This window comes from Podospora pseudoanserina, chromosome 5, assembly GCF_035222485.1.
Source record: "Podospora pseudoanserina strain CBS 124.78 chromosome 5, whole genome shotgun sequence".
NCBI lineage: Eukaryota > Fungi > Ascomycota > Sordariomycetes > Sordariales > Podosporaceae > Podospora > Podospora pseudoanserina.
Genome location: NC_085924.1, coordinates 3,319,454 through 3,341,958, shown reverse-complemented (window position 1 = coordinate 3,341,958; position 22,505 = coordinate 3,319,454). Strand labels below are relative to the sequence as shown.

The 22,505-nt window shown below is 51.5% G+C and overlaps 7 protein-coding genes across 7 annotated transcripts; 1 reads left to right on the top strand and 6 right to left on the bottom strand.

Moving 5' to 3' along the window:
• Positions 1–251: 251 nt before the first annotated feature.
• Positions 252–2,585, bottom strand: QC764_507980 (uncharacterized protein; the record flags this gene model as incomplete). Its single annotated transcript, XM_062948052.1, has 1 exon — positions 252–2,585. One exon carries the CDS (start codon positions 2,583–2,585, stop codon positions 252–254), a length of 2,334 nt encoding a protein of 777 aa, XP_062799448.1.
• A 5,143-nt stretch (positions 2,586–7,728) lies between these two features.
• Positions 7,729–9,129, bottom strand: QC764_507970 (uncharacterized protein; the record flags this gene model as incomplete). Its single annotated transcript, XM_062948051.1, has 3 exons — positions 7,729–8,280; positions 8,361–9,022; positions 9,075–9,129. The coding sequence occupies 3 exons, from the start codon at positions 9,127–9,129 to the stop codon at positions 7,729–7,731; spliced, it is 1,269 nt and encodes a 422-aa protein (XP_062799447.1).
• Positions 9,130–10,420: 1,291 nt separating this feature from the next.
• On the top strand, positions 10,421–11,200 carry QC764_507960 (uncharacterized protein; the record flags this gene model as incomplete). The annotated part of the gene is made up of 1 exon (XM_062948050.1): positions 10,421–11,200. The coding sequence occupies one exon, from the start codon at positions 10,421–10,423 to the stop codon at positions 11,198–11,200; it is 780 nt and encodes a 259-aa protein (XP_062799446.1).
• Positions 11,201–13,131: 1,931 nt separating this feature from the next.
• On the bottom strand, positions 13,132–15,285 carry QC764_507940 (uncharacterized protein). Its single transcript, XM_062948049.1, has 2 exons — positions 14,468–15,285; positions 13,132–14,414 (listed from the first exon to the last, which is right to left on the bottom strand). Exons 1-2 carry the CDS (start codon positions 14,736–14,738, stop codon positions 13,660–13,662), a joined length of 1,026 nt encoding a protein of 341 aa, XP_062799445.1. The 5' UTR covers positions 14,739–15,285; the 3' UTR covers positions 13,132–13,659.
• A 701-nt stretch (positions 15,286–15,986) lies between these two features.
• Positions 15,987–17,834, bottom strand: QC764_507930 (uncharacterized protein; the record flags this gene model as incomplete). Its single annotated transcript, XM_062948048.1, has 1 exon — positions 15,987–17,834. The coding sequence occupies one exon, from the start codon at positions 17,832–17,834 to the stop codon at positions 15,987–15,989; it is 1,848 nt and encodes a 615-aa protein (XP_062799444.1).
• Positions 17,835–18,308: 474 nt separating this feature from the next.
• Positions 18,309–20,881, bottom strand: QC764_507925 (uncharacterized protein). Its single transcript, XM_062948047.1, has 4 exons — positions 20,821–20,881; positions 19,895–20,785; positions 19,622–19,836; positions 18,309–19,562 (listed from the first exon to the last, which is right to left on the bottom strand). Exons 2-4 carry the CDS (start codon positions 20,179–20,181, stop codon positions 18,661–18,663), a joined length of 1,404 nt encoding a protein of 467 aa, XP_062799443.1. The 5' UTR covers positions 20,182–20,785; positions 20,821–20,881; the 3' UTR covers positions 18,309–18,660.
• A 184-nt stretch (positions 20,882–21,065) lies between these two features.
• COG5 (Conserved oligomeric Golgi complex subunit) lies at positions 21,066–22,478 on the bottom strand (the record flags this gene model as incomplete). Its single annotated transcript, XM_062948046.1, has 1 exon — positions 21,066–22,478. The coding sequence occupies one exon, from the start codon at positions 22,476–22,478 to the stop codon at positions 21,066–21,068; it is 1,413 nt and encodes a 470-aa protein (XP_062799442.1).
• Positions 22,479–22,505: the final 27 nt, after the last annotated feature.

The window sequence follows — 22,505 nt, the reverse complement described above, 5'->3', positions numbered from 1 at the left end:
AAAGTCTATAGTCTATGCATCTATGTACATCGTCGTAAATATCTATCATAAAGCGAGTGGTATGAGCCCCAGCGTCATCAACTGTTGTATGCGTTCCCAACTAGTTCCAGTATTCCCAATGTGTGTGTCCGTCATAAGGCATGCAAAATATTAAGTAAAGATCGTGTCGTTTCATCAAAAATCATAACCAAAGAAATCTTCCTCTTCTTCCCCTCAACTCCTGTGTTCTTCATTCAGATCGTAAACCACCCCTAGATCTTGAGCCAAGGAAGAATCTTGGTAGCGGGCTCCTCGAGGGCAACCTTGCAAGTGGGGAGCTGAAGACCCTGGTCCTCATAGGTGATCTCACCAGTGGTGGCGTTGGAGGTGATCCAGCGTCTGTTCTGGAGATCACCCTCCTGGGCGCGGTCGTGGAAGTTCTGGGGAGCGAACACGATGCTGGAGACGGCCTCGGAGTAGAGGGTGACGGGGATATCCTCAGAGCGGGTGTAGTGGTGCATGCCGAGGTTGAACCAGACAACAATGTCCTCACCATCGACGCTCTCGTCGTTGAAGAGCTTGGAGAAGTCCTGCTGGGGCTTGAGGGGCAGGTTAACGTTCTGCCACGAGTTGCCATAGGGCTCGTTGTCGTGGTGCTGGGTGACGGCGAGGTGAGACTTGAGGATGTGGGAGGAGTGCTTGGAGAAGGGGGAGTTGTGGGTGCTGAGGTGGACGTTGCTGCGGCCGGGCACGAGGCGGTAACCGCGGGAGACACCCCAGGAGTTCTTCTCCTCGTCGTTGACGACGCAGAACATGCTCTGGCCGTTCTGGGCCCAGTTGAACTGCTGCTCCTTCTCCATGTTGTAGGCCTTGAGCTCCATCTGCTCGAACTCGCCGAGCTCGGGGAACCAGGGCTGGGTCTGGTTGACGACGATGAGATCGGTGCGCTGGAGGGAGTTCTTGGTGGAGATGATATCGAAATCGGCCTTCCAGGAGAGAATGTGGTCGTGGAAAGAACCCTGGGTGCCAAGGCCGACACGAGCGCCAAAGTTGGTCTGGTCCTTGTAGTAGGGGGAAGACTGGAGATAGCCGGAAGCGCGGACCTCAATCTCGATGGAGCCGTCAACGTGGAAAGCATAGTCGAAGAGGTAGTCGTAGTTACCAATGGTGGCGATGGTGCGGGCATGGAGAGCAGAGCTCTTGACGGCGGCAATGTTGGAGAAACCGTTGGGGTTGCCACCGCTGCCATATCTGTGACGGGCAACGGGGTATCCGGAGTCAGACTCGAAGAGGCAGATACCCTGGGGGTGGACATCGGTGACATCGTTGGCGGGGTAGGTGACGTTCAGCATGGTGGCGCCGAAGGGGCAGTCGAACCCCTCGATGAGAGTGGCAGAGGTGGAACCGATGGAGAAGTAAGTGTCGTGGTAGACAGTGTTGGCAGCCTTGGGCTGGTTGCCAGCATACTGAGCAGCAGCCTCCTGGAGAGAGAGCTCGTAGATGATGCGCTCACCCTTGAACTTGATGTCGTAGAACATGAGACCGAGGATGCGAGTGAAGGACATGTAGAAAGACCAGCCCATGAACTCAACATACTGGTTCTCACGGTCGAGCTTGTAGCGCTTGCCACCAATCTCAATGCTCTGGGGAGCAATGCGGTCGTCAAGGTCACGAACACCCATCTCAGGGACAGCCTTAAGAAGGGCCCACTCCTGGTCACGGGTCTGGGGGAACTCGCTGATGATCTCGCCAGCCTCGAAGGCCTTGCGGAGCTCATCGGCAGTCTTGAAGAACTTGGTGTTGGTGACATAGCCGCGGAGGGTGTACTTGGAGATATCGGTGCCGGTGATGTCGAGAATGATGTAGAAGTCAATGGGAGTGACGTAGCTGGCGGCACCAGGGTATCTGAACATGATGGTGATCCAGGACTGGGAGCCATCGAGAGAGTGGGGACCAGTGTTGGCAGCGACAATGTCGGTGCGGGGGTCGCTGGCACCGTAGTAGGTACCATTGAAGAGAGCCTTGGTGATGTCGGCGACATCAGTCATGGCCTGCTTGAGGAGAGGCTGATAGCCAGCGGTGCGCTTGCCATCCATGTAGCGACCATCGTAGGGGATCTTGCCACCAAGGCCGCCGTTGAAGGGGTAGTCGTAAGGGGCGATGGTGGTCTCAACACCAACAGGAAGGGGGCCAACCATGTACTCCTGAGAGACAGGCTCCTCCTTGCCGCCTTCAAAGATCACCACACGAGCATACTTGGGAGGCTGAGCTGCATCGCCGTCGATGTAGCTGAGGACCTGGGTCTTGTTGAGGTACAAGGTATCGACGAGGAAGACGTAGTTGTCGGTCAGGGTGGCGTTGGCAGGGTCCGTGAGGTTGAGGGCGCGCTCAGGAGCGTGGACAAACTTCCAGACATCCTTGACATCCTGAGGAGAGATGGGAGCCCAGGCGTTAGTCTTGGGAGCCTTGACGTGAGGAGCTTCGTCGGTGAGGGCGCAGGTGCGAACGTCAGCAGCGCTCACAGCGCGGCGCCAGAGGTCGGGTTCCGGACGAGCAGAGACGGGGGCGATGGCCAAGAGGGCCGCCACCAGAGACTCGGCGAGCATCTCGAAGGTATTTGGGTTCGTGAGAGGACTCGAACTCAAAGGAAGATGCAGATGGATGAGGGGGTGAGTGAGGTGATGAGCAAAGATGGTGTCTTGTCGAGGGCGAGACACTCATGTCTTATACCTGCGCGAACTGCAGGTGAGACTGCATGTTTGCTATCATTCGAGATAGACAACTCGCCGTTCCGTGATCCCGAGAACTCGGGATCACACATTGGTAGTCTGCGATAAGACTGAAGTTGAAATTCTCCGAGTTGAGACTACAGGGCTTGGCACATGGTGTGCTTGATATGTGCATGTCGACGACAATGGCTGCATGCCAGCGGGGAGCTGCAATGCTACCCCGCCATGCGGAGAAACGCATGTAGGAATATTGAATTCAAGGTGACAGCTTCTTTTGGCAGCATATCGCCCTTTTACCAATCAATCCCCATTGTTCAATCATGTTGGGCACAGGTGATGATGTGTTCCAGCTCCTGGTATCCGCGGTATGCAGCCCAACAGAACCACCACAGGGTAGAACTCGCAGTTGAGACAGTAACGACCATCTTCGGTATCTCGTTTCGGAGGAGCTTGACTGACACGACGAGCCGTAACCATGTGGATGGTAGTGAGAGGCTTGTCGTCGTCCGGCCCGCTTGGCTGCGGAGGTGTTCAAGATATCGGAACGTCCTGAAATCTTCAGCGAACCAGATCAAAGTTGCCCTTGGGACCTGGAATGCGGAGTTGGGCCAGGGATGGAAGATGCGCGCTGTCAGTTTTGGGGTCGCGCATCCCGCACCTGGGGGACGATTGATAAGGCTCCCATTGGAGCGATTGGAGGTTTTGAGCGGTAAGAGAGGTCGGAGCGCCAGCAAAAGCCATGACCAATTGATTTTCCTGCCAGGTTATCGGTACGCCAAGCAGGCCGTCACGGATTCGGAAGTTTTGTGCGGAGCGGCCAAGCCTGCCATCAAGACTGCCGCGAGCGTGGCAATCCGCCGGGACGCCAAGCATCGATTCTAGTCCGGTGTTAGCGGGACAAACCATTTCGAGGCCAAGATAAGACGTCTTGGTTGCCCAGCTATGGTGCTCTGCTTTACCCATCCGACAAGCGATATCTCCTTCCGAGGCTGCCGGCGGCAGGCAAAGCAACTGACAACCGGGAACAAAAATGACTGCCAAATTCCGGATGATTGCCTAGCATTGAGACTATTGTCTTGCCAGCTTGAACGCAAGAGATAGAGAATAACACGTCGCCACTGTCGGGAGAAGGCAGGAGCAAAAAAAAAGCATCGGACCGATGTGGTGGCAATGCAGCCAGGACCAACAGAGTAAACGAATGTCGACAAAGGTTTTGCCGGCCGGGAGAGTTGGAGATAGCCTCGACATCAAGCGTGGAAAGACGACTGATTGGTGGAAACTAAGATGGTGGTGAAAAGTTGAGGCCGCTGTCGGATCAGGAACGACACCAAATCAGCTCGTGCTCGAAGAAAGTTCTGCAGGTGGAAGGAACGACTATCCAGGCAACTACTGCCGTCGTGTGATCCATAGGTACTTTCTATCATCTTCAGGCAAAGAGTCATCGCCTGCCTGGCAATTTGATGTCATTGTTGGTACCTTATAATTAGGTTTCTTTCTTTCAACATTGAGATTGACAAGAAAGCCGCCGTTGATGGATTACTTGGTCAGCTTACATACTGGCAACAGGGCTGCAGCTGGTTTTGTTACCGTGGAACAAAAGACAATACGAGGCAAGATGCACTGCATCGGTGATGGGGGAGGAAACAAGAAACCGTGGCTGTATTTTCCCATGGTGACTCAGATAGATCCATTAATCTGATGCTAACATGGTAATGCTACACGTTAATGGGACGGTGATAATCAATTGTTTTTTTTATCCCCAGTAGCTAGCCCTAATAATCTTCTCCAATAAAATGCATACCGACTTGTCAGCAGATATAAGGTCCATTGCAAGTGTCTGTGTTGGTGGTTTTACGAGAGAGTAACATCAAATGACCGAGGTTCAAAGCGGTCAATGAATTGTGAAGATAATTAGAAATATTCAGGCTTTGATGAGACGACAACCTGATACTACTGTTTCCGTCATCTAACTTACGTACTTGGATACCTGCCTAGTTGATACATTGATTCAGGGACTTCAATCATATGTACAAGCTTCTGTTCATCTCAACACCAATGTTTCATTCTGGCCGTACGCAGAATTCCAAGTAGACAACTAAACAATCTAAAAGCACATTGTTACCAAAGAAAAGGCCCTTTCCGATCACCACCGCGTTAATACAGACAGTCAAACCCCCTGGCCTTGCAAAATCCTTAAGTACTCTCAACCCAGTCCATCACCCCGACAACTATCATCATCCCCACAATTTTCCATCAACCAAAAACCCCCTAAAACAACCCCCAAAGAATCAACACATCAGAAGGCGTATTAGGCTCACCACACCTCATCCGTCCCCTCAAACTAACCTTCCCATCCGAACTTGCAAACTACCTAATCGAGTGCCTAATCAGATCCTTGATATTATCTCTGGTTATTACGGCTTAGTTCACCAGGCGAAAAGAAGTTAATAAGTAAAGAGGAAAAGCCTAATATATTATATTATTCTATTTCAGTTCCCGAGTCCAGCAAAGCCCAGCAATAATCATCCATTTCCGTTTCCACTATTCCGGCTCCGCAGGCTGTATCTCTCTTTACAGAGAAAAATATAGACCGGAGATGTGAATGGCCAGAGATTATAACACTCAACTTTGTTTTTTTGCAACCTATCCCAAATATCAACCAAGAGACAATACCATCACGATGTAGTGTCTTAGGGTGGCATACGACCGACAGGCTGGCCCTTGGCATGGTGGAGTATAGTGATATACGGACACCTATGGAACATCCCCTCACTTGACTAGCTGGGCCATCCTATGTCAGACCTCCAGCTTCTCCTCCAGCCGCTCTCTGAATAACCATCTCCATTCATCAATCATGGACGCCGACGACCTGCCATCGTTGATGAGCGGTCTCGCCATCTCTTCTGGTGGTAATGTTGTCTGGTCTGTTGGTCCCTATTTTGATGGAGGCAAAAATCACTCAGACCTTGACGATATCAAGCTCTACCATGTCTACGACAGCCTCTCCCAAACCCCGTACATTGACGGAGTCGGAATCCGCCCGGGAATGTCGGTCCCGACCCTTGGAGAATATGGCGGGCTTTCAGCAGAATCACTTAGCAACCACTCCAACTGGAATCACCAAAACGCAATACCATTCGTTTCACTCTAGGATGACTGGGAAAAGGGAGAGAAAGAGGCCGAATGACGATTCAAGAAACCCGAGGTGTACTTCCAAAGCACGAGACAATCGATATCCCATAACGAGGTTCAGGCCGCTGTTGTCTCCCGGAACCAGCTTCTGGAGGCCAACAGCCTTGCTTTCAACCTTGCAGAGCTCTTGAACAAACCAGAGCATAAAGACTTATTGGCGACACTCTGGGCCAAGAAACCCCCAATTAGCCCCAAGGAGTGGTTAGCCATGTATTCGGTTTCAGATGATGCGGTGGTTACAATCTTGACGTTCCAGGATGCGACTCGACCTGTGGAACGGCGTACCGGGCTTACATTTCGGCAACGCTTGAAGGCTCTGAGCGTACAGGATTGCTCTGAGTGCAGTGGAGGCAGCACCGATCACGTCGATGCGTGGACAGAGTTGAGATGGCGCCATGTTGCCCCTTATGTGGTGAAGAAGAAATTCTTGCACCCTGATGGTTTGTTCCGCCAAGTTTCCCACCAGGAAGACTCAGCGAAAGAAGCAACTGGGCGGCACATTGACAAAGATTGCGACGGGACATACGGACGGCCTTTTGTGGAAACAAGTCCAACCTCGGGGACAAGTTGTATCAAGGCTTGCTGGTAATGGGTTCCATGTCTGATCCGCTTTGGAAGACTGTCGCCCCTGAGAGGGTATTGAAGAGGTTCCAGGATTTGGTAATCTATATCTACCGCAAAGTATTTCCCGAGACTGCAGATCGGGCCAGATGGGAATGATTCAGACAATGAAATAGTCTTGGTCAAAAACTTCAGCTCTTGTTTGTCGAAAACTTCTACTGAGAAAGGAAGTCTTAAATGGGACTGTACTCGGAGACGAGCTTGGTAAAGATGATGCAATTGGAGCTGAACGATAGATCTAGTGTTGTTGGTGGGCAAAGACCTTAGGGGCTCATCTGAGTGGCGTGGTCACCGGGTTCCAGGTGCCGACTGAAAGAGAAGCTTGTGCTGTTGATTCAGTGCCACAGCAACAGGAAGATGAAAGAGTGAAATGAAACTGGGAAAGAATTGGATTTCCTCAGATGAAGCACGGACATAGCCCACAGCCAAAACTCCACTAAAGGGGCAGGTTAGGGGTAAGTAAACAAAAGTCCTTAAGGGTATTGCAGGGTGGTCGATGAGATGAGATGAGATGAGACGGCCGTCAATTTGACTTAGCTCATCGGCCCAAGGCCTCGATTTAGCTTGAAGCCATTAAGATTTCGTTCATCTCACTAGCTTGCAAGACTTCCGGTTATTTTTCCGGCCCGATATCTAATAAAGTTATTGGCTACTAAACCACAACCCTTACCCTTATCCGGGCTACAACTCTCACTCAGGCCGCATCCTCACCACCAAAAGCCCAGGTATTACCGCTATTTCAGTACTTGAAAAAAAGCCTCAAAATATATACCCTTCGTCTTGCAAGATGTAAGATAAGACGGCAGGTGGATTTGATTTGGCTTGAGCAAAAATAAGGACAATTTGGCTCGTCTCACAGGCCCATCTTACAAGATGAGTCAAAACCGTCTTATCTCATCGACCACCCTGGGCATTCTAAACGATAACAGGAAGGTCTTGCCGTTCTCGAGCCGGTGGTAAAATCGATTGAGGCAGGCAAAACTCCCAGAGCATCTCACGGAATTGAGAGCGGCAAAGATATCTCGTTTCAACACGTTGCCTGGTGCTGACGGATTACTGGTATCGGTCTCCATGGGGGGCTCCAGGCAAAGAAAAGCCACAAACAAAAAAACCGCTTCTTGTTCTTGGTCGCCTAAGGACGCAGTTGATAGAGCGGGCATACTTGCTCGGATGCCATAATGTCTAACTAGGCATTATTGAAAGCTTCCTACAATTTGGACCAAAAACTTGCACGTGTCTTTTTTCTCATGATTTCCCTCGCCAAGAGGATGAGTAACGCACCTGTAGCGAGGGCACTCCCTGAGAAGGCTTGTGCCCCGACATAGGATCCACCTCCAGCAGTAATGAGCCCACCAGCTATCGGCGAACCGATCAGAGACCCAATGCCAATAGCACCAAAAACAATTCCCAAATGTGACCCCACGTTGCACAGATCCGAGTTCAACACGGCTACCGCCGCCGGCATCAAGGACTGAACGCCGCCCACAGCAGTGCTGTAAAAGGCAGTCCAACCGTACAGTCCGGCGGTCGAATTCACAGCGATCCACGTATACATGGCCAACGCCGAGGCCAGAAGGAGTGCGATGAAGGTGTTGAGAGTACCGAAGAGTTTGGTGAGGGGGGTCGGCAGGAGACGTCCTGCGAAACCAATTCCGTTGAGGGCGAGTAACAGGTTTAGGGACTCTGTGTAACTCATCCCGTTTATGTCCCGGGCGTATGAAGCGAGGTAAAAGAACCCGAAGAAAACGCCCATGAATGACTGGGCTCAGGCTCGTCAGCAAGGTTCTATGGTATGTATCTGTGAGAAGAGAATAAACATACCAAGAATGAGCCAAGAACAAACAGACTGAACGCGGGCTCTCTGAAAGCAGTGAAATCCACCACTGGCAGTGTCTTCTCGCCCTTCGGCGGTAACTGTCGCGGTCGCACCACCACCATCGCCAGCGTCAACGTGCCCAGTTGAATGAACCCAATGGCCCTCAAAGTCCATCCAAAACCAATAGTAGGTAGCAATGCCCTTGCCATACCAGTGTATACGAGACCCCCCACAACACTTCCACACGCGGCAATCCCCATGGCAAGCGGTAACCTGCGTCCAAAGTATGTCGAGACGACGGTCATCATGGGTGTGAGCAAGCATCCGTTGCCAATGCCAATGCAAACTCCTTGGGCCAGCACCAGCTGCCAGTATGTTGTGCATAAAGACGTCATGAAACTCCCAAAGACAATGAGAAATGCGCCGAGCGTTGTGGTGGTGCGGAAATAGCCAGCATCCGTGAGGCGGCCACTGATGATGCCCCCGAAGAAGAGCAAGAAAACGGCGAGAGATCCAATCCACGAGATGTCAGAGGGGGGAAGATGAAGGGTTGAGACGTAGTATGTTTGGAAGATGCCGAAGGATATGATGATTCCCCTGGTATGCTTGTCAGCGGATTGAATGAGGAATGTTACACTTGGGTATACACACCAGCTGTTCATGATGACGAAGAAGCCGGCCAGTACTAAATTGACGGGATCAGCATCGAGGCCAATGATTCTTCTCAGAGAGCTTACCAGATAGCCAGGCCTCCAAGCCCCCATCTGGCCGTGTATCACTGGTGGCTGTCATCATGCCGGCAGCACAGCCAGGTTGTTCACAACAGGTAACTGAATTCGTGCTGATCTTTTTGCTTTGGAGACTGGCCCCAAACTTTTGCTACATTCTGAATGATGTAAGAAAGGAGTCTAAGTTTATAATTGCCACCAGGACTTAAAACGCCTCCTTAGTCTCTCGGCACGTCAGAGGGAAAGCATTCATCAGCCCGGCCGAGTTGGAACCCTGTAGGGCCTCCGCAGATCCTTGAGAGGGGAAAGCCTGGAAGGTCTCCAGTCTTGACCCATTATTTCCATTGGCCTAGCCTACCTAGCTGATGAACTGAGCCAAGATGATAAAGAAGTCAATACGTCTATTCCGGGAGGCAGCCAGGTATGCAAGCACCTCCCTCTACACCAGAACACAAGAAATCTCATTCCCAGACAAACGCCATGTCTTCGAAACTGCATCCTAATTTCTGCCCATCTTCCAAATTTCTTTCAACGGCGTCCTGGCTGAAGAACAGTTGTGTGCCTGTTCTTGACAAAGCATGATCCCTGTCAGGGGTCACCGTAGAGCACTAAGCCTATTCAGGATGCATATTCCGCCAAGACCAGCTTACAAACAAGCTCTCAACGCCGCACTTAGACGGAGTGGACCTTTCGAAAAGTTTGTGACGACATGTTGAGGTCCAGACTGGCATAGATCCTGGGACTTATCTCTGGTATTTTGGGAGACACGTGATTTGTTTGTGCAAACTTCAGTTTTTACCTCAGTGGCCTCGAAAGCATCACTTGTTAGAGGAGAAGACGAGGATGAGAAGACTCTGTGTTGAGCCTGTGACTTGTGGGAGAGACTCGTAGGAAGAGTAGGTGTCTTCATTTTGGTCTAGGTGAGGTGTATCACTGTTCACTGACCATCCTTGTAATCTGACAGCAGAAACCCTGTTGCTATTTTGGACTGGGCAAAGAGGTGGGTATCACGGAGGAAAGACCGAGAAGCCAGGATCAGATGTCATTGTTCCGACACATGACTAGCAGTCTTCTGCAACGCTTTGAAATCGAGAATCGATTTTGCTGAAGCTGATGAGTTAATCTGGCGATTGTAATTACTAATCGCCTTTGTATGGAAGGGCAATGAAAGTTTACAGTTTATCAGCCAATTCAAGAGGGTACGAACGGGGAGAAGGGAACTGTATAAGAACTCTAACGGCTTCAAGTCGGAATCTAACTTATAATCCAAAGTTCACAATTCATCAGAGAAACCTCAGCCGCCCAACAAAGCACTTCAGCACCTTGTTTTACAGTCTCAAAAGCATTCACCAGCCATGTCAACCTTCAAGAACAAAGTCACCATCACCCACATCGGCACCGCTACCGCCATCCTCGACATCGACGGCATCACCTTCCTCACCGACCCGTTCTTCTCCCCCGCCGGCACCGGATTCGAGTTCGCGGGCCGCATCTGCAAAGTCCACGACGACCCAGCCCTCAAACTCGACCAGCTCCCCCACATCGACGCGGTCCTCCTCAGCCACGAGAACCATGCCGACAACCTCGACCCTCCCGGCCGTCAGCTTCTCGACGGCAGGCGGGTGTTTACCACCGTCGACGGCGCAAACAACCTTGCCCCTCGACCCAGCGTAATCGGCTTTAAGGACTGGGAGGAGCGCAAGGTTCGCGTTGCTGGAAAGATATTCACCATCACAGCCACGCCTTGCAAACACTGGCCGGGGCATGAATGCGTCGGTTTCATCGTCCACACAGAAGACTTTGGCGTTGCGGCCGATGGGAAGCCGAATGCCATTTACTTCACTGGGGATACCGTCTACATCCCCGAGCTGGCGCGCATGGCGGAGAAGTATCACATTGTTATTGCTTTGATGAATCTAGGGAAGGCGACATTTGATGGGTTGCAGATTACCATGTGTGGGAAGCAAGGAGCACAGCTGTTTCGGGATATCAAGGCTGATGTGCTGGTTCCTATGCATCATGAGTCGTGGGATCATTTCACGCAGAATGAGCCCGAGTTGGCGAAGGAGCTTCGGGAGGAGGGGGTGTTGGATTCGGTGCGGTGGCCTAAGCCTGGGGTGCCATTGGAGCTTTAACTGATGGAAGGGAAGGATGGATGCGGAGGCTTGAGAAGGAGTGGCAAGGGCCGTGTCCAGGGAATGTAGACAAGGAGTATGACGCAGGTTCATTACGGTAGATAAATCCAGACCAGGTATCTGGCTCGGGTCTTTGATATTGCGGTGGAAAGCTCACAGATGGTGTTTGCTTTTGTTCTTGAACGTGATATAAAACCTATTGTCTGCGAAGAATACCTCACCTTGATACCTTGCTCGATGAACGTCCCATTTGGACCTTTCTGGAGTGATACAAGGTTCCGGTCTGATAGGGTGTGGTACTTAAAGCTGTTTGTACACCTCTTTTGGTCTTTTTCCGGGAATATCTAAGATGCTGAAAGATGTAATTACGAGGTTTGATTGGTCACGATGGCTAGGAGTACCCAGGTGAGGTAGTAGTATTTACTGAATATACATTATGACCTAGCTAGTTTAAGGTTGTATAAGCTTGGCTATGGATGCCTGGCAACTGCAGCCTTCTGGCGAATAGAAATGCATCTGACGCGTTCAGCTGAGCCTTTCTTCCCCTCACCTCACGAAACTCTGATCTCAACGCACAGAAGTGTCAAAAAGTCGAGTTCCCAATAACTTAGGATGCCTTCTAAGCTCGATCTCATTATATTCACCGAGATGATCATCGTGACGGTTACATGGGCCGTCGTGATTAGCATACCATTAGGCTTGTTATGGCAGGTCCGATGTGTTCGGACTAGCGGATACATGGGGGGATTCCTCATTCCAACTCGAAATCGAGCCAACGTCGTTCTTGTTGACGTGCTAGGCGAATAGTGATTGGTCGTCATCTTGACTGAGAATCTCTTTCTGGAGACGAATACAGGCTTTCTTTCCCTCTCCATACTGGGGTGTCATGTTCGCATCGAAAAGCCCGAGCAGGCAGTAAGCTGTTGGACGGGTGAGCTGTAGCCTTCACTTGTCTCACCAGAATTAATATGGGGATCTTATTTACCGATACATATGCTGTTTGGGGCCGTTTCCCTACCAATACACTGACTTGAACGTGTGTAACATTGGCAACAAGATCCGTAAATCCCGAACCAGGTGATTTATCTCCTAGGTGACTCCAGTCATATCCGTAGAACTCAATTTGACGGGGGGCAATCAGCTCTTGCAATGTCCAGCCCCACGTAAACCACCGGCTTCCCTGAAAAGTCGACGTCTCTTCAGATGGGTCCTCCTCAGGCTCTGACCTGACATCAGTGAGAAACGCATAACAGACTTGCGCATCTTTGTACCATTGATACATGGAGCTGATGGCTTTAGAAAGCTCCGTGCTGCTACTCTTGTCTATGCAACATGTGTCGATCCAGATGAAGTTGAATCCGTGCTTTCTGGCGAGGAGAGTTGCTTCTCGGACCTTGTAAAAGCCTTTCTTCCCGAAACACGAGTGAGCAGCGGGGGTAAGATTTTCGCAAGTGTCAGGACATGTACTCCAGTTCCAGGTTGTGAGTTCAGGATGTTGTATATCCTGGAACAACACCTCCTCCTTGTCTCAGGTGTGGGAGAGGATGGCGTATGGTTCAACATCGCTGCCGTAGATTTCCACAAGCTCAATTTTGTCAGTTCGTAGCGGTCGTATTTTGGCGCAAATACGTCGTGTGGGGATGAAACTGCAACGTGGTAAAGCTGGTAAGTGAAATTCGGCCGAGGGGTGTTTGAATCACTGATCAGGCATCCAAGAACCAACTTGCCTTCCCCGCTCGAATCTTTTGATCAGCTGACTAGCTCTTTCTAACTAATCAACAAGCCTTCAGCTGTTTTTGACCAACAACAATAACATCTTGGCCATGATCACTTCACCCAACCATCTGATAGACGCCACATAGCCGCCACATGTGCGAGCAGGTAAGCCCAGCAACAAGGATGCCCAAAACTACACAGATATGTACCCCCTTCACTGTTAAGGGCCTATAAGTAAAAGATCGAATTGTCGGATAAAGAAGAAACAAAAAGGAAGATGAAATACACTGCCCACGACGTCCTCTTATACCTCCCAAACCCTCTGGACTTCCCCTATAAAGCATACAAAATATCCACCAGAATTGTCCGAAGTGCTTCGTATCTCTGCCTCGTATCTCTTTTAACCTCCCGCTTCCCACGTCAATCGTCAAATAACCCTAACCCGGATATCATCCCATAACATTTATAACCAGAAAGACACGACAGAAGGTTTGTATAGACAAGAATGTCGGACGTTTAAACGCCCGGCTGCACACCAGAGTAAGACGAAAGCCCGCACATGAACAAAACGAAGAAAGCATGTCCATTAACGTGGTATAATACAGCCCTTATTTTCCTCCATGAATACAGTTACCAAAACCCCCGGTATCAATCGCCTTATCCATTTTCCCTTCCGGCTCAATATCAACCATCTAAACTCCTCTTCCATGCCCATTACCCATCGTCTACCCACCCCCCTCCCATTACCTCTGCTGATGCCCCGGCAACTCATAACTCGCCATCTGCCCCGCCGCCATCTCATGCGGCTGCCCCCTCCAATCACCACTCATCTCACTTGGCGGCTGCGGCGGTATTTGCCCCCCGTAATAATTCGGCGGCTTGTACTCCGTCATCCCCGGCGGACCAGGCGACACAGACGGTGGAATCCCCGCATAACCCGAGTACATCGACGGCGGCCCATGCTGGCTCGGCACCTGGGAGTAATGCTGATGTGGTGTCACTCCTGGTGATGGAAACCCTGCACCACCAACACCGCTCGCGGCGAGAAGAGCGGCTTGTTTCTTTTCTTGGCGGGGTTTGAAGAAGAAGAAGTAGAATGCTGCTCCTGCGAGGAGGATCACGGCACCGGTTGCGCCGATGCCGATTCCTGCTGCGGCGCCGGTGGAGAGGCCGGAGGAGGAGGATGTGATGTCTTCTGAGCGGTTGGTTGTTTGGGCGGAGTTGTTGCTGTTTTCTGTGTCGGTTGGGGTTGATTTGGCGGATGTGGAGGAGCTGTTGGATTCGTCGTCTTTGTCGATGGACGTGGGCAGGGTGGTGGTGGATGTGGTTGTTGTTGTTGTTGTTGTGATTTTCTTTCGGGTGATGTTGAAGAACTCGGTGCCGGTGTGGCCTCCTGTTTCTCCCTCGATGAACAAAATGATTCTGAAGACGTCCGAGTCCTTCAGGTCTTTGGTTGTGGCCACGGTCCATGGGTGCCGTGTAATCCCAACAGTGCCCTCTGTCAAGACATGGTCAGTTGATGGGCCATGGAAGAAATGGAATGAGACATACGCTTGATGTATTCAAAGTCGCCAATAGACCCGCCGTCGGTGGTGTTGTGTTGAAAGAGGGTCAGACTTATTCTCGTTCCCTCGGGTGCTGGTGACCAGGTAATTGGGAGCAGACTGCCTTCTTCATGAACCGGATTATCCCTCATATCATGTTCGCCTTCTTGGATATTCGGTGGAGTAATGAACTTGATGCTCGCTTGTGGTGTTACTTGGCCCAGCACAGTGGTACCGCCAAAGAGGGCGGCACCTACCAAGAGAGCCTCTACCCGCATTGTTCCGTAGGTGGTGCACCTGTCAAGACTGTATCAAGAGGAAAAAGAGAAACCGGAGAGCGAGGAGCCACGGCAAGCGCTGGTCGTGGGGTTAAAAGAGATACTGTGTATCCCAGTGTGCGGCGGGTTTGACATGAAGTGCCCCTGCAGCATGTTGCAACAGGATCTAAGAACCAATGGGGTGTGGGAGCTGGGACAGGCAATCTCACAGCTAGTTCGCATTCAGTGTCGCGGCTGGGATCACCCTCCGGGCCCTGTTTTCTGGTCAGCTTGGAGTAGCATTGGTGGTTCGTGGTGTGGAATCCGAAATAAGCAGCAGCGGGCGACTGCGGCGCAGCGTAAGGTAAGGGTATAAGGGGCCAAGGCGCGAAGGATCAAGTCCCCGTTATCGCGGCGCATGCATCCGCGCGCCTAAGAAAGGAGCTGGCAGTGGCTTCGCAGCTTAAACCAGTGCTGAAAGACCGCTTTGCCAAGTCACACAAACTCCGGAGCAATGATGGCGGTGCTCTGCAGGAGATCAAGACCAAGCGTGAGTATATAAGGTTGGCTTCAGCCTCCCGGTTGGGAGGTTTACCGGATCATATCCGGGCGAACTTGTGAGCTGGCGGAGGATGAAGCAGGGGTCGGAACACCAGGCATCTATGATCAGGTACGCTTCGCAAAATGGTCATCTGAAACGCTATTCCTCCTGGAAATCTTTTGCCGCGGATGCGTCTTTCAGCGGAAACACTCTGGGCATCAGCCACTGTTCGACAGCATGTAGGATCTGGAATTTTGTCAAGATTTCCATGCTCAATCCACACTTCCTTGCCGTCGATCATATCCTTCATTCGCTCACAACCCGACATCGCCAGCTGCCAGAATCTGCCGATACAAGCACGGCAGGGCTTAAATCTCAACTGTTCAGCGTTTTCCTTCTTCGCTCTGAATCCAAATTGGGGAGGGGGGCGGAAATAACTCAAAACCTTTTCAAGCTGAACACCAGTGTCACCCTCACGGACCTCAGCATCCCTCACTCTCCTGAAGAGCATACCGTGTTGGGCTAGTGGACTAGGAAAGTCACTGGCCGCGAAAAGAGAGACCAAAAGGCCAGAAATTGGTTGATAATTGGTATTACAATATTGGTTGTTGGTTGTTCAGTCTAAAAGTAAACAAATAGAAAATCCGGCCTTAAAAGCAACCAGGTGTTGGTCTGGTGAAAACCTGGGCTCTTTGTCAGGTGCCTTACATACCGTCACATATACATTGTCAAACTCCCTTGATCCACAGCCCGGTCGAGCTCCTGGACTCAACTCTCTCTGCAGTGTTCCTTTCATCTTCATTCATTATCCGAGAATGCTTCTCAATCCTGACCGTTCCAAGATCTTGCGCAACCTGACGCCCGCACGCCAATATCTCCGAACCATCTCTCTGAATCCTGCCTTCCAACGCCAAATATACATGCTGGCCCATCCAGGACGTTATTCCCGCCGGTCCAAGGTACAGTCTGACAAGAATAAGTGAGCACCCAATCACGCCAAGAAGAATGAAGATGACGGCTGCCTGAGAGTAACCCCCCACACCGGCATTCTGGACACTGGTTCCTTCGTAATACGGATAGCTAACCGGATGATTCTGGTCTTGCGGTAAAAACATCCACGAATATGCCTGGGCTACTCTCGGGTCACCAAAGTCGCGTGGAAACGTGACGTTTGACTCGAGATACACGGCTCCGGGGCGGCCATGCTTTTTGAAGTATTTCCCGCCGTGAGTTCCCTTATGTTTTTCGGATGCGAGTGGAACGAGATCCCATTGTGAGCGTTCTGAAGGGACAGGCGCATGGCCTGGAGTGTAGTTTGGTCGCTCTGAAGCGTGAATGGCGTGGGCCCAGGTCGTCATGGAGTTGCGAACAATCAGCCCCACGCCATCCAAAATGGATATTTTGGGGTCTTTGAGTAGCGTGTTGAGGAGTTGGTTATTCTGCGTTGCAGGTGGTCCAAGAGGGATGGTTGATATCAAGGAGTCCACTGGCCAGACTTCTTTCAACTCACCACAGTCCTTTGAGGCAACAACTCGAGACACTTCTGCCAGGGTCAGGCCAATGGTATAGCTAATGCCCCTGTTTATCGGTTGCCTTGTTATGAACGTCCCGCGCTCTTCATCTGCCCACTCGGGTATCTCAGCCCAGCGTATGTTAAGTGTGCCGTTCTCTTCGTGCCTGTAATCAATGATCAACCCATCCGAGCTTCCTTCCAGCCATCCGGCCGCCCTTCTTGCAACGCGAGTCCATCCTCCTGGAACCAGCTCAACAAAGTCGTTGGGGTCTCGACGTTCAACCTCCAAGTTTGCCACCACAACCAGTTCCAAAGTTGTGAGAATCCCCTCGTCAAATTTGTGAAATGTGTCGGAGCATAGTCCTTCGCCGAACATGAAAATAACCCCAGGTGGTTGCATTCGGTCCATAGCGTCCACAGCGATGTCCGTATGACGACCGTCCACACTGCTGAAGTGTCGAAAGGCTCGATTGGCTTGCGCAGTAGGGCCGTCACGTAGCCAGGTGCTTGTTGCACCGGTTGCTAGGTCGATTGGCTCCGCCGATGGCAAGTGGACCGTCACCGCTGTTTCGTCCAATTCCAGACTCATCTCTGTTATCTGAACAATCGCGAACTTGTAGCCGATCGAGCCAGCGATGCCGAGCAAAATAATCAGGTACCGTACCATGACGAATGGCCGAAATCCGCGAAAGCCAACAACTACTGGAGCTCTTGGTTGGGTGTTGAGATATCTCGCGTAGTCAAGTCCAGAATCGCTGCCAGCTTTCCATGTGCACCACACGTCAAACAAGTGAACATATGACTCGGACAGTCCAAATGCGAGCAGGCTGAACCCTACACCCAAAACAGCCAGCCAGAATTGAACAGGGAGATGAGAGCCCGTTTTGAAGATCATCGGATGGTCCCAAGACCAGGGCGTGTTTGACGCAACAAAGAACAGAATCACACTCCCCAGAAAAAGTGATTCCAGTGATAGGATGCCAACTTGGCTGACATATCTTCTCGAGTTGGGATTCGCGATGCCCGCCATGGTGGTATAGAAAAGAACAAACAGATGAAACATTCTGAAGTGCTATGGTGACTGAGGTCATGGGGAAAATGTCTATTCCTTTCAGTCGTCTTAAGGAAATAGAGCAGGGTGACCATCGCATGGCGCAGCAGCCGAATATATTAAAACTGTAGGTATACAGTTCCCTGAAAGCCAATGATCGCTCATTCTTTCCCCCATGCGGAGAGATTTGCGGCCCCCGACTACCATAGTCCGAGTGCCCAGCCCCCAGATCGCGGGCATCGCTCTCGTTGATAACCAATCAGCTAAATCATACCCCTCAAAACCCATTAGACATCAAGTCAGTCTGCCTTGCACCATCGTAGCTCTCTTTCTCTGGACAGTACTCCTCCAAATTTCGCCTCCTTCATCACCCGATTCTACGTCATTGACTGTTGATATTTCTCACCTTTCACCCAAGTTCGGTGGACAAACCAGATCGTCATTGTCAACAGACGACTTTCACTCAGCACCAGAGTAGCAGGTATCTAAAACCAACGCATTAACTAAAATAATAACTATCTGCACCCCTCGAAAGATGAAAAAAATGCCTAAGCACTAGGAAATAAGGCCTCAAAATCATAAATCAACGCCTATAAAACAAATAATAATGCGTCAAAAGAATGTATAGATGCCCCATAAAATGAAACCCAGCGCATCAAAATGATAAATCAACACCTATAAAATAAATAATAACGCCTCCCAAATAATTCTAAATGTCTTATAGATAAAGGTCAACGCCTACTTCTGGGGTATCAACCCTTATAAAAGCCCCTTCATATGCCTCATATAATCACCGCAACGCCTTCCCATTTCCTCCGTATGCCTTTCCCCATCCGTTTTACTCCTCTCTCGCCCTCTTCACCCCCTTCTTAACCGGCACCGGAGGAGGCGGCATCAACTCCCCATCCGGCAACACCTGCACCGGAGCAGGCGTACTCATCGTCGGCCCCTGTAACCCCAACCCACCACTCGCCTCTCTCTCACTCTCCATCTCCGGAATCCCCGCCATATTATCCTCCCCTTCATGCAACACCTCAGCCTTGATAACTGGCAACAACACCCCCTCCCCCAGCTTATCCATCTTTCCCCGCCTCCGAAACAAGCACCCCGGGTCATCCTTATATTTCTCGACACAAACTCCGCAGTAACCCGCCGGCCTAAGCACAACCTTGTACGGATCAAACATGACCCTCTTGTGAGCCCCATAATCAAAAACATCATCGCAAAGCTCGCATCGATCAGGATGCTGCGTCTTTCTCGAGTGATCAAACGCGCGCAGACGGTGGGAGATCACCTCAGGGTTGGGCAGCCAACCGGCTAGATTCCGCCCCTGACTGGCGTGCCACATCGCGGCAGCGAGATGGACGCTGCGGTCGACAATGTCCCTGAGGACTTGGTTCTCTAGCAGCACCGCACGGCCGGCGTAGAGAAAGTTGGCAAGCAGATACTGCGCGCGTTTATCCGTGACGGTGCGCTCCTCACTAAAGGCTTCGAGGATAGCAATACCGAGATTGTGATACGGAAATGCCGGCTTTGACTCTGGCACGCCCTCGCGGCCGGATTGGACTTTATTGAAGGTGCAGAGGTCCTCGAGGTGCCGGTCGGCGAGTTGGCCTAGGAGTGTCAGGGCGTCGTTGCACATGGTCTCGACGCCGAACTGATCGGCGAGGTTGAAGATTTTGATATAGGTTGAAAAGGTGGCGTTTGCGCCGCGGATGTTGAGGTACTGGTCGGGCAAGCCTGTTTGATTCACTGTTAGACACCACACATTTCCCGTGGTTTGTCAGGTAAGAACTCACGGTTGGAATAAAGTGTCCGCAGCAGCATATCCACAAACTCAGTCTTCAACTCCCTCAAGTTAATCTCCGGCTCCCCTTCATCCTCCCCCGGACTCTGCTTCTCAAACGCCTCCGCAAACCAGCGGGATCGGGTGCTGAGGAGCATTCGATGAACTCTCCAGGTTCTCCCGTCAGCCAAGATGGTCGCGTCAGAGAACTCGCCCGTCTCGAGCTTCCTGTTCGAAACAATCAGTAACTTGAAACGAAACGTAGAAATAAAGGGGGGCGACTTACTTGAGCGAACCTTCATCAGCTCTCCAAGCCATGGAGCTGACAGCCCAAGGCTTGCCCATGGGCTCAGGGGCCTTGGGGCCTCTGCGGCGTGTGGGTGTGGGAATCATTGATTGCTCGGGGGATGGCTGGGAATCGGCCTGGGGAGCAGCAACAGGTGTGATGGAACGGGCGCCACGCCCACCAGTAACGGGACCACCGCGCGCCTTGGAGCCTCTGGCACCCCTGGGAGCGCCGCATCTGCGACGCGTGCCACGCGAGGCACCTCTGAGCGTGGCGGGAGGGGCCATTGTTGAATTGCGTATGTGTTTGGAAAGGATTTTGAGGCCTGTGATGGAAATAAATAGGTGTTTGGTTAGATAAGTAGGCTTTTGATTGAAAGTGGAAGGCCTTGGAAAGATAATTCAAGGTCTCTGATTGGTAATTGAAGGCCTATTGATGATAACGGAAGGCGTGCGGTTGATAGTGGAAGGCGTGTGGGTGATAGTGGGAGGTGTTTTGTTAAGGAAGTAACGTGTAATGTGAAGAACTGAAAGCGTCTGGTGTGAAAGAACAGGCGTTTAATTTGAATGGATAGGTGTAAGGTTGGGAAGGAAGGCGTATTCAGTGTCAAAATAGGTGTCTATATTTAAATTGGAAGGCGTTGTTGGGACGAAAGTAGTTGTGGAGAAGGGAGGAGGAGCTTGGTAAGTGAAATAAAGCCCCAAAAAATAGAAAAGGGCGACTTGTGGACTCAGCTCGACCTCTGATACGACCAAACAATTCTCTGGTTGGGCATATCTGCAGTTTTGAACGAATCTCTTTTCGAATAAGTAACCCCTTCATGCACAGTCCAATCGCCTATGCTATAAAGGGGTAAGTAAACATGGAGGAAACTGTTAGTTCAGGAAACAACTGAGAGACAGACACAAATGCAATAAAAAAGTCACCAAGATTGTAGCACCTCTGGTCATGATAGGAGCATTCAGGTCAGACTGGACTTAAGATGGAATGGCAAGAATAATGTGAATGTTCAGCTGTCCCAACAACGGTTGCTGAGGAAGAGCGGATAAACGTTTTCCCGCAACAGAGCAGCGGCTCTTCAGCGAGGGGCATTGTAGCTCTCTTGATCAACAGCCGCAGATGGCCAGAATCTATTCATTCAGTCTATAAAACACGGCCTCGATAGGCCCTATCACCTCCCAAGATTATTTACAACACTCCCCACCATAACAGCCACCTCTCGTTCCCACTGCTTGCTGGCAGCTTCCCCATCTCCAGTCTTGCTCTTCCCCTTGGCCGCAGCAGCAGCCACTACGCTTGGCAGTTGGCTCCCCTTGATGACGCACTCCCGAATAGCTTCACCAACGCTCTGCCTGTTGGCCCTCAGTGTCCGAGCAGCCGTTGTATTTCCCTTTGCCACAATTTCTTGAACCCGTGGCGCCATACTACTCGCCATGGTGCGCCAGAAATAGCTTGCCAGGGATCCTGTTTCCAGATAGGCAAGCAGTGGCTGAAGCATATTTCCTCCTTGCACTGGCTGCTTGCCCTGTAGCATCGGATGGACCGGCACCTTTGTTCCCTCCAATACCGCCTCGAGGGCAACCACATTCTGACACCTCGCCCCAACTTCCGCGAGCGTCCTAGACAAGCTATCCAGATTTGCCAACGCCCTCGAAAGTCCGGCAATGCTGCTCTGCAGCGCCGACCTGAGATAACCCTCCAACGCCTGCAACATCAGTGTGGGTGCCCATTTCTCATTCGGCCTCGTCGGCACCTGTGTCAACAGATATAGCGCTGTCAACGCCGACACCGTCCGTCCCTTGATCTCCTCCGACTGCGCAAACGTGGCACTCCCACTCGCGCTCCCAACCGAGAACTCCCTCGATATCCTCTCTGCCGTCTCCCTGACATTCTTCTCCACCGGCGCAACAATTTGTTCCCTCAACGTCCGCACAACAAGCACCTTCTCTAGTCCGTACCCCTCCCCACCAGGTGTCCCAACACTAGCAAACAGCTCCCTAAGCTGCAGAAGAGTGTGAGTACACCTAACCAACGCCCTATAATCCTGCTGCCGTTCCCTGCTCTTCAAACTGGCAGCACTAGTCGTCACACTCGCCGTTGCAGACCCAGTAAGCTCCCCATTCTGCACCTCGAGCTGCCTCCCCAATTGCAGTGCCCTTCCCACTGCCCTCCCGAGCCGCAAAGTTTCCCATAGTCTCGCCGCTACGAGCTTTACTTGTTCGGCCTCGGAGTGTTTCTGTATCACTTGTTTCTCGAGCTGCTTGTAACTCTCGTTCAGCGCCTTGAGCTGGGCGTCGACTTCGGAGACGATCTTCACCGAGGCGTCGGTCTGGGATTTGGTGTAGGATAGCAGCGGGATGGATGAGCGGGTGGTAAGGCTGTCAATATGGGAGTCAATTTCTTGAATGTCAAACAAGACGCGCCGCAGGGGGGTGGAGAGATCGAGGGGGAGCTCGGTCGGGTTGTTGGTGGAGAGGACGAGGGTGTTGGCGAAGGCGGAGGGAGAAAAGGTGGGGGAGAGGAAGGCCTCGTAGTCGATGTAGGAGGGCTCGTCCGTGTTAGAGGGGTCGTTGGGGTTGGACATTGTGAGGTGGGCGCAATGGGCCTGTGT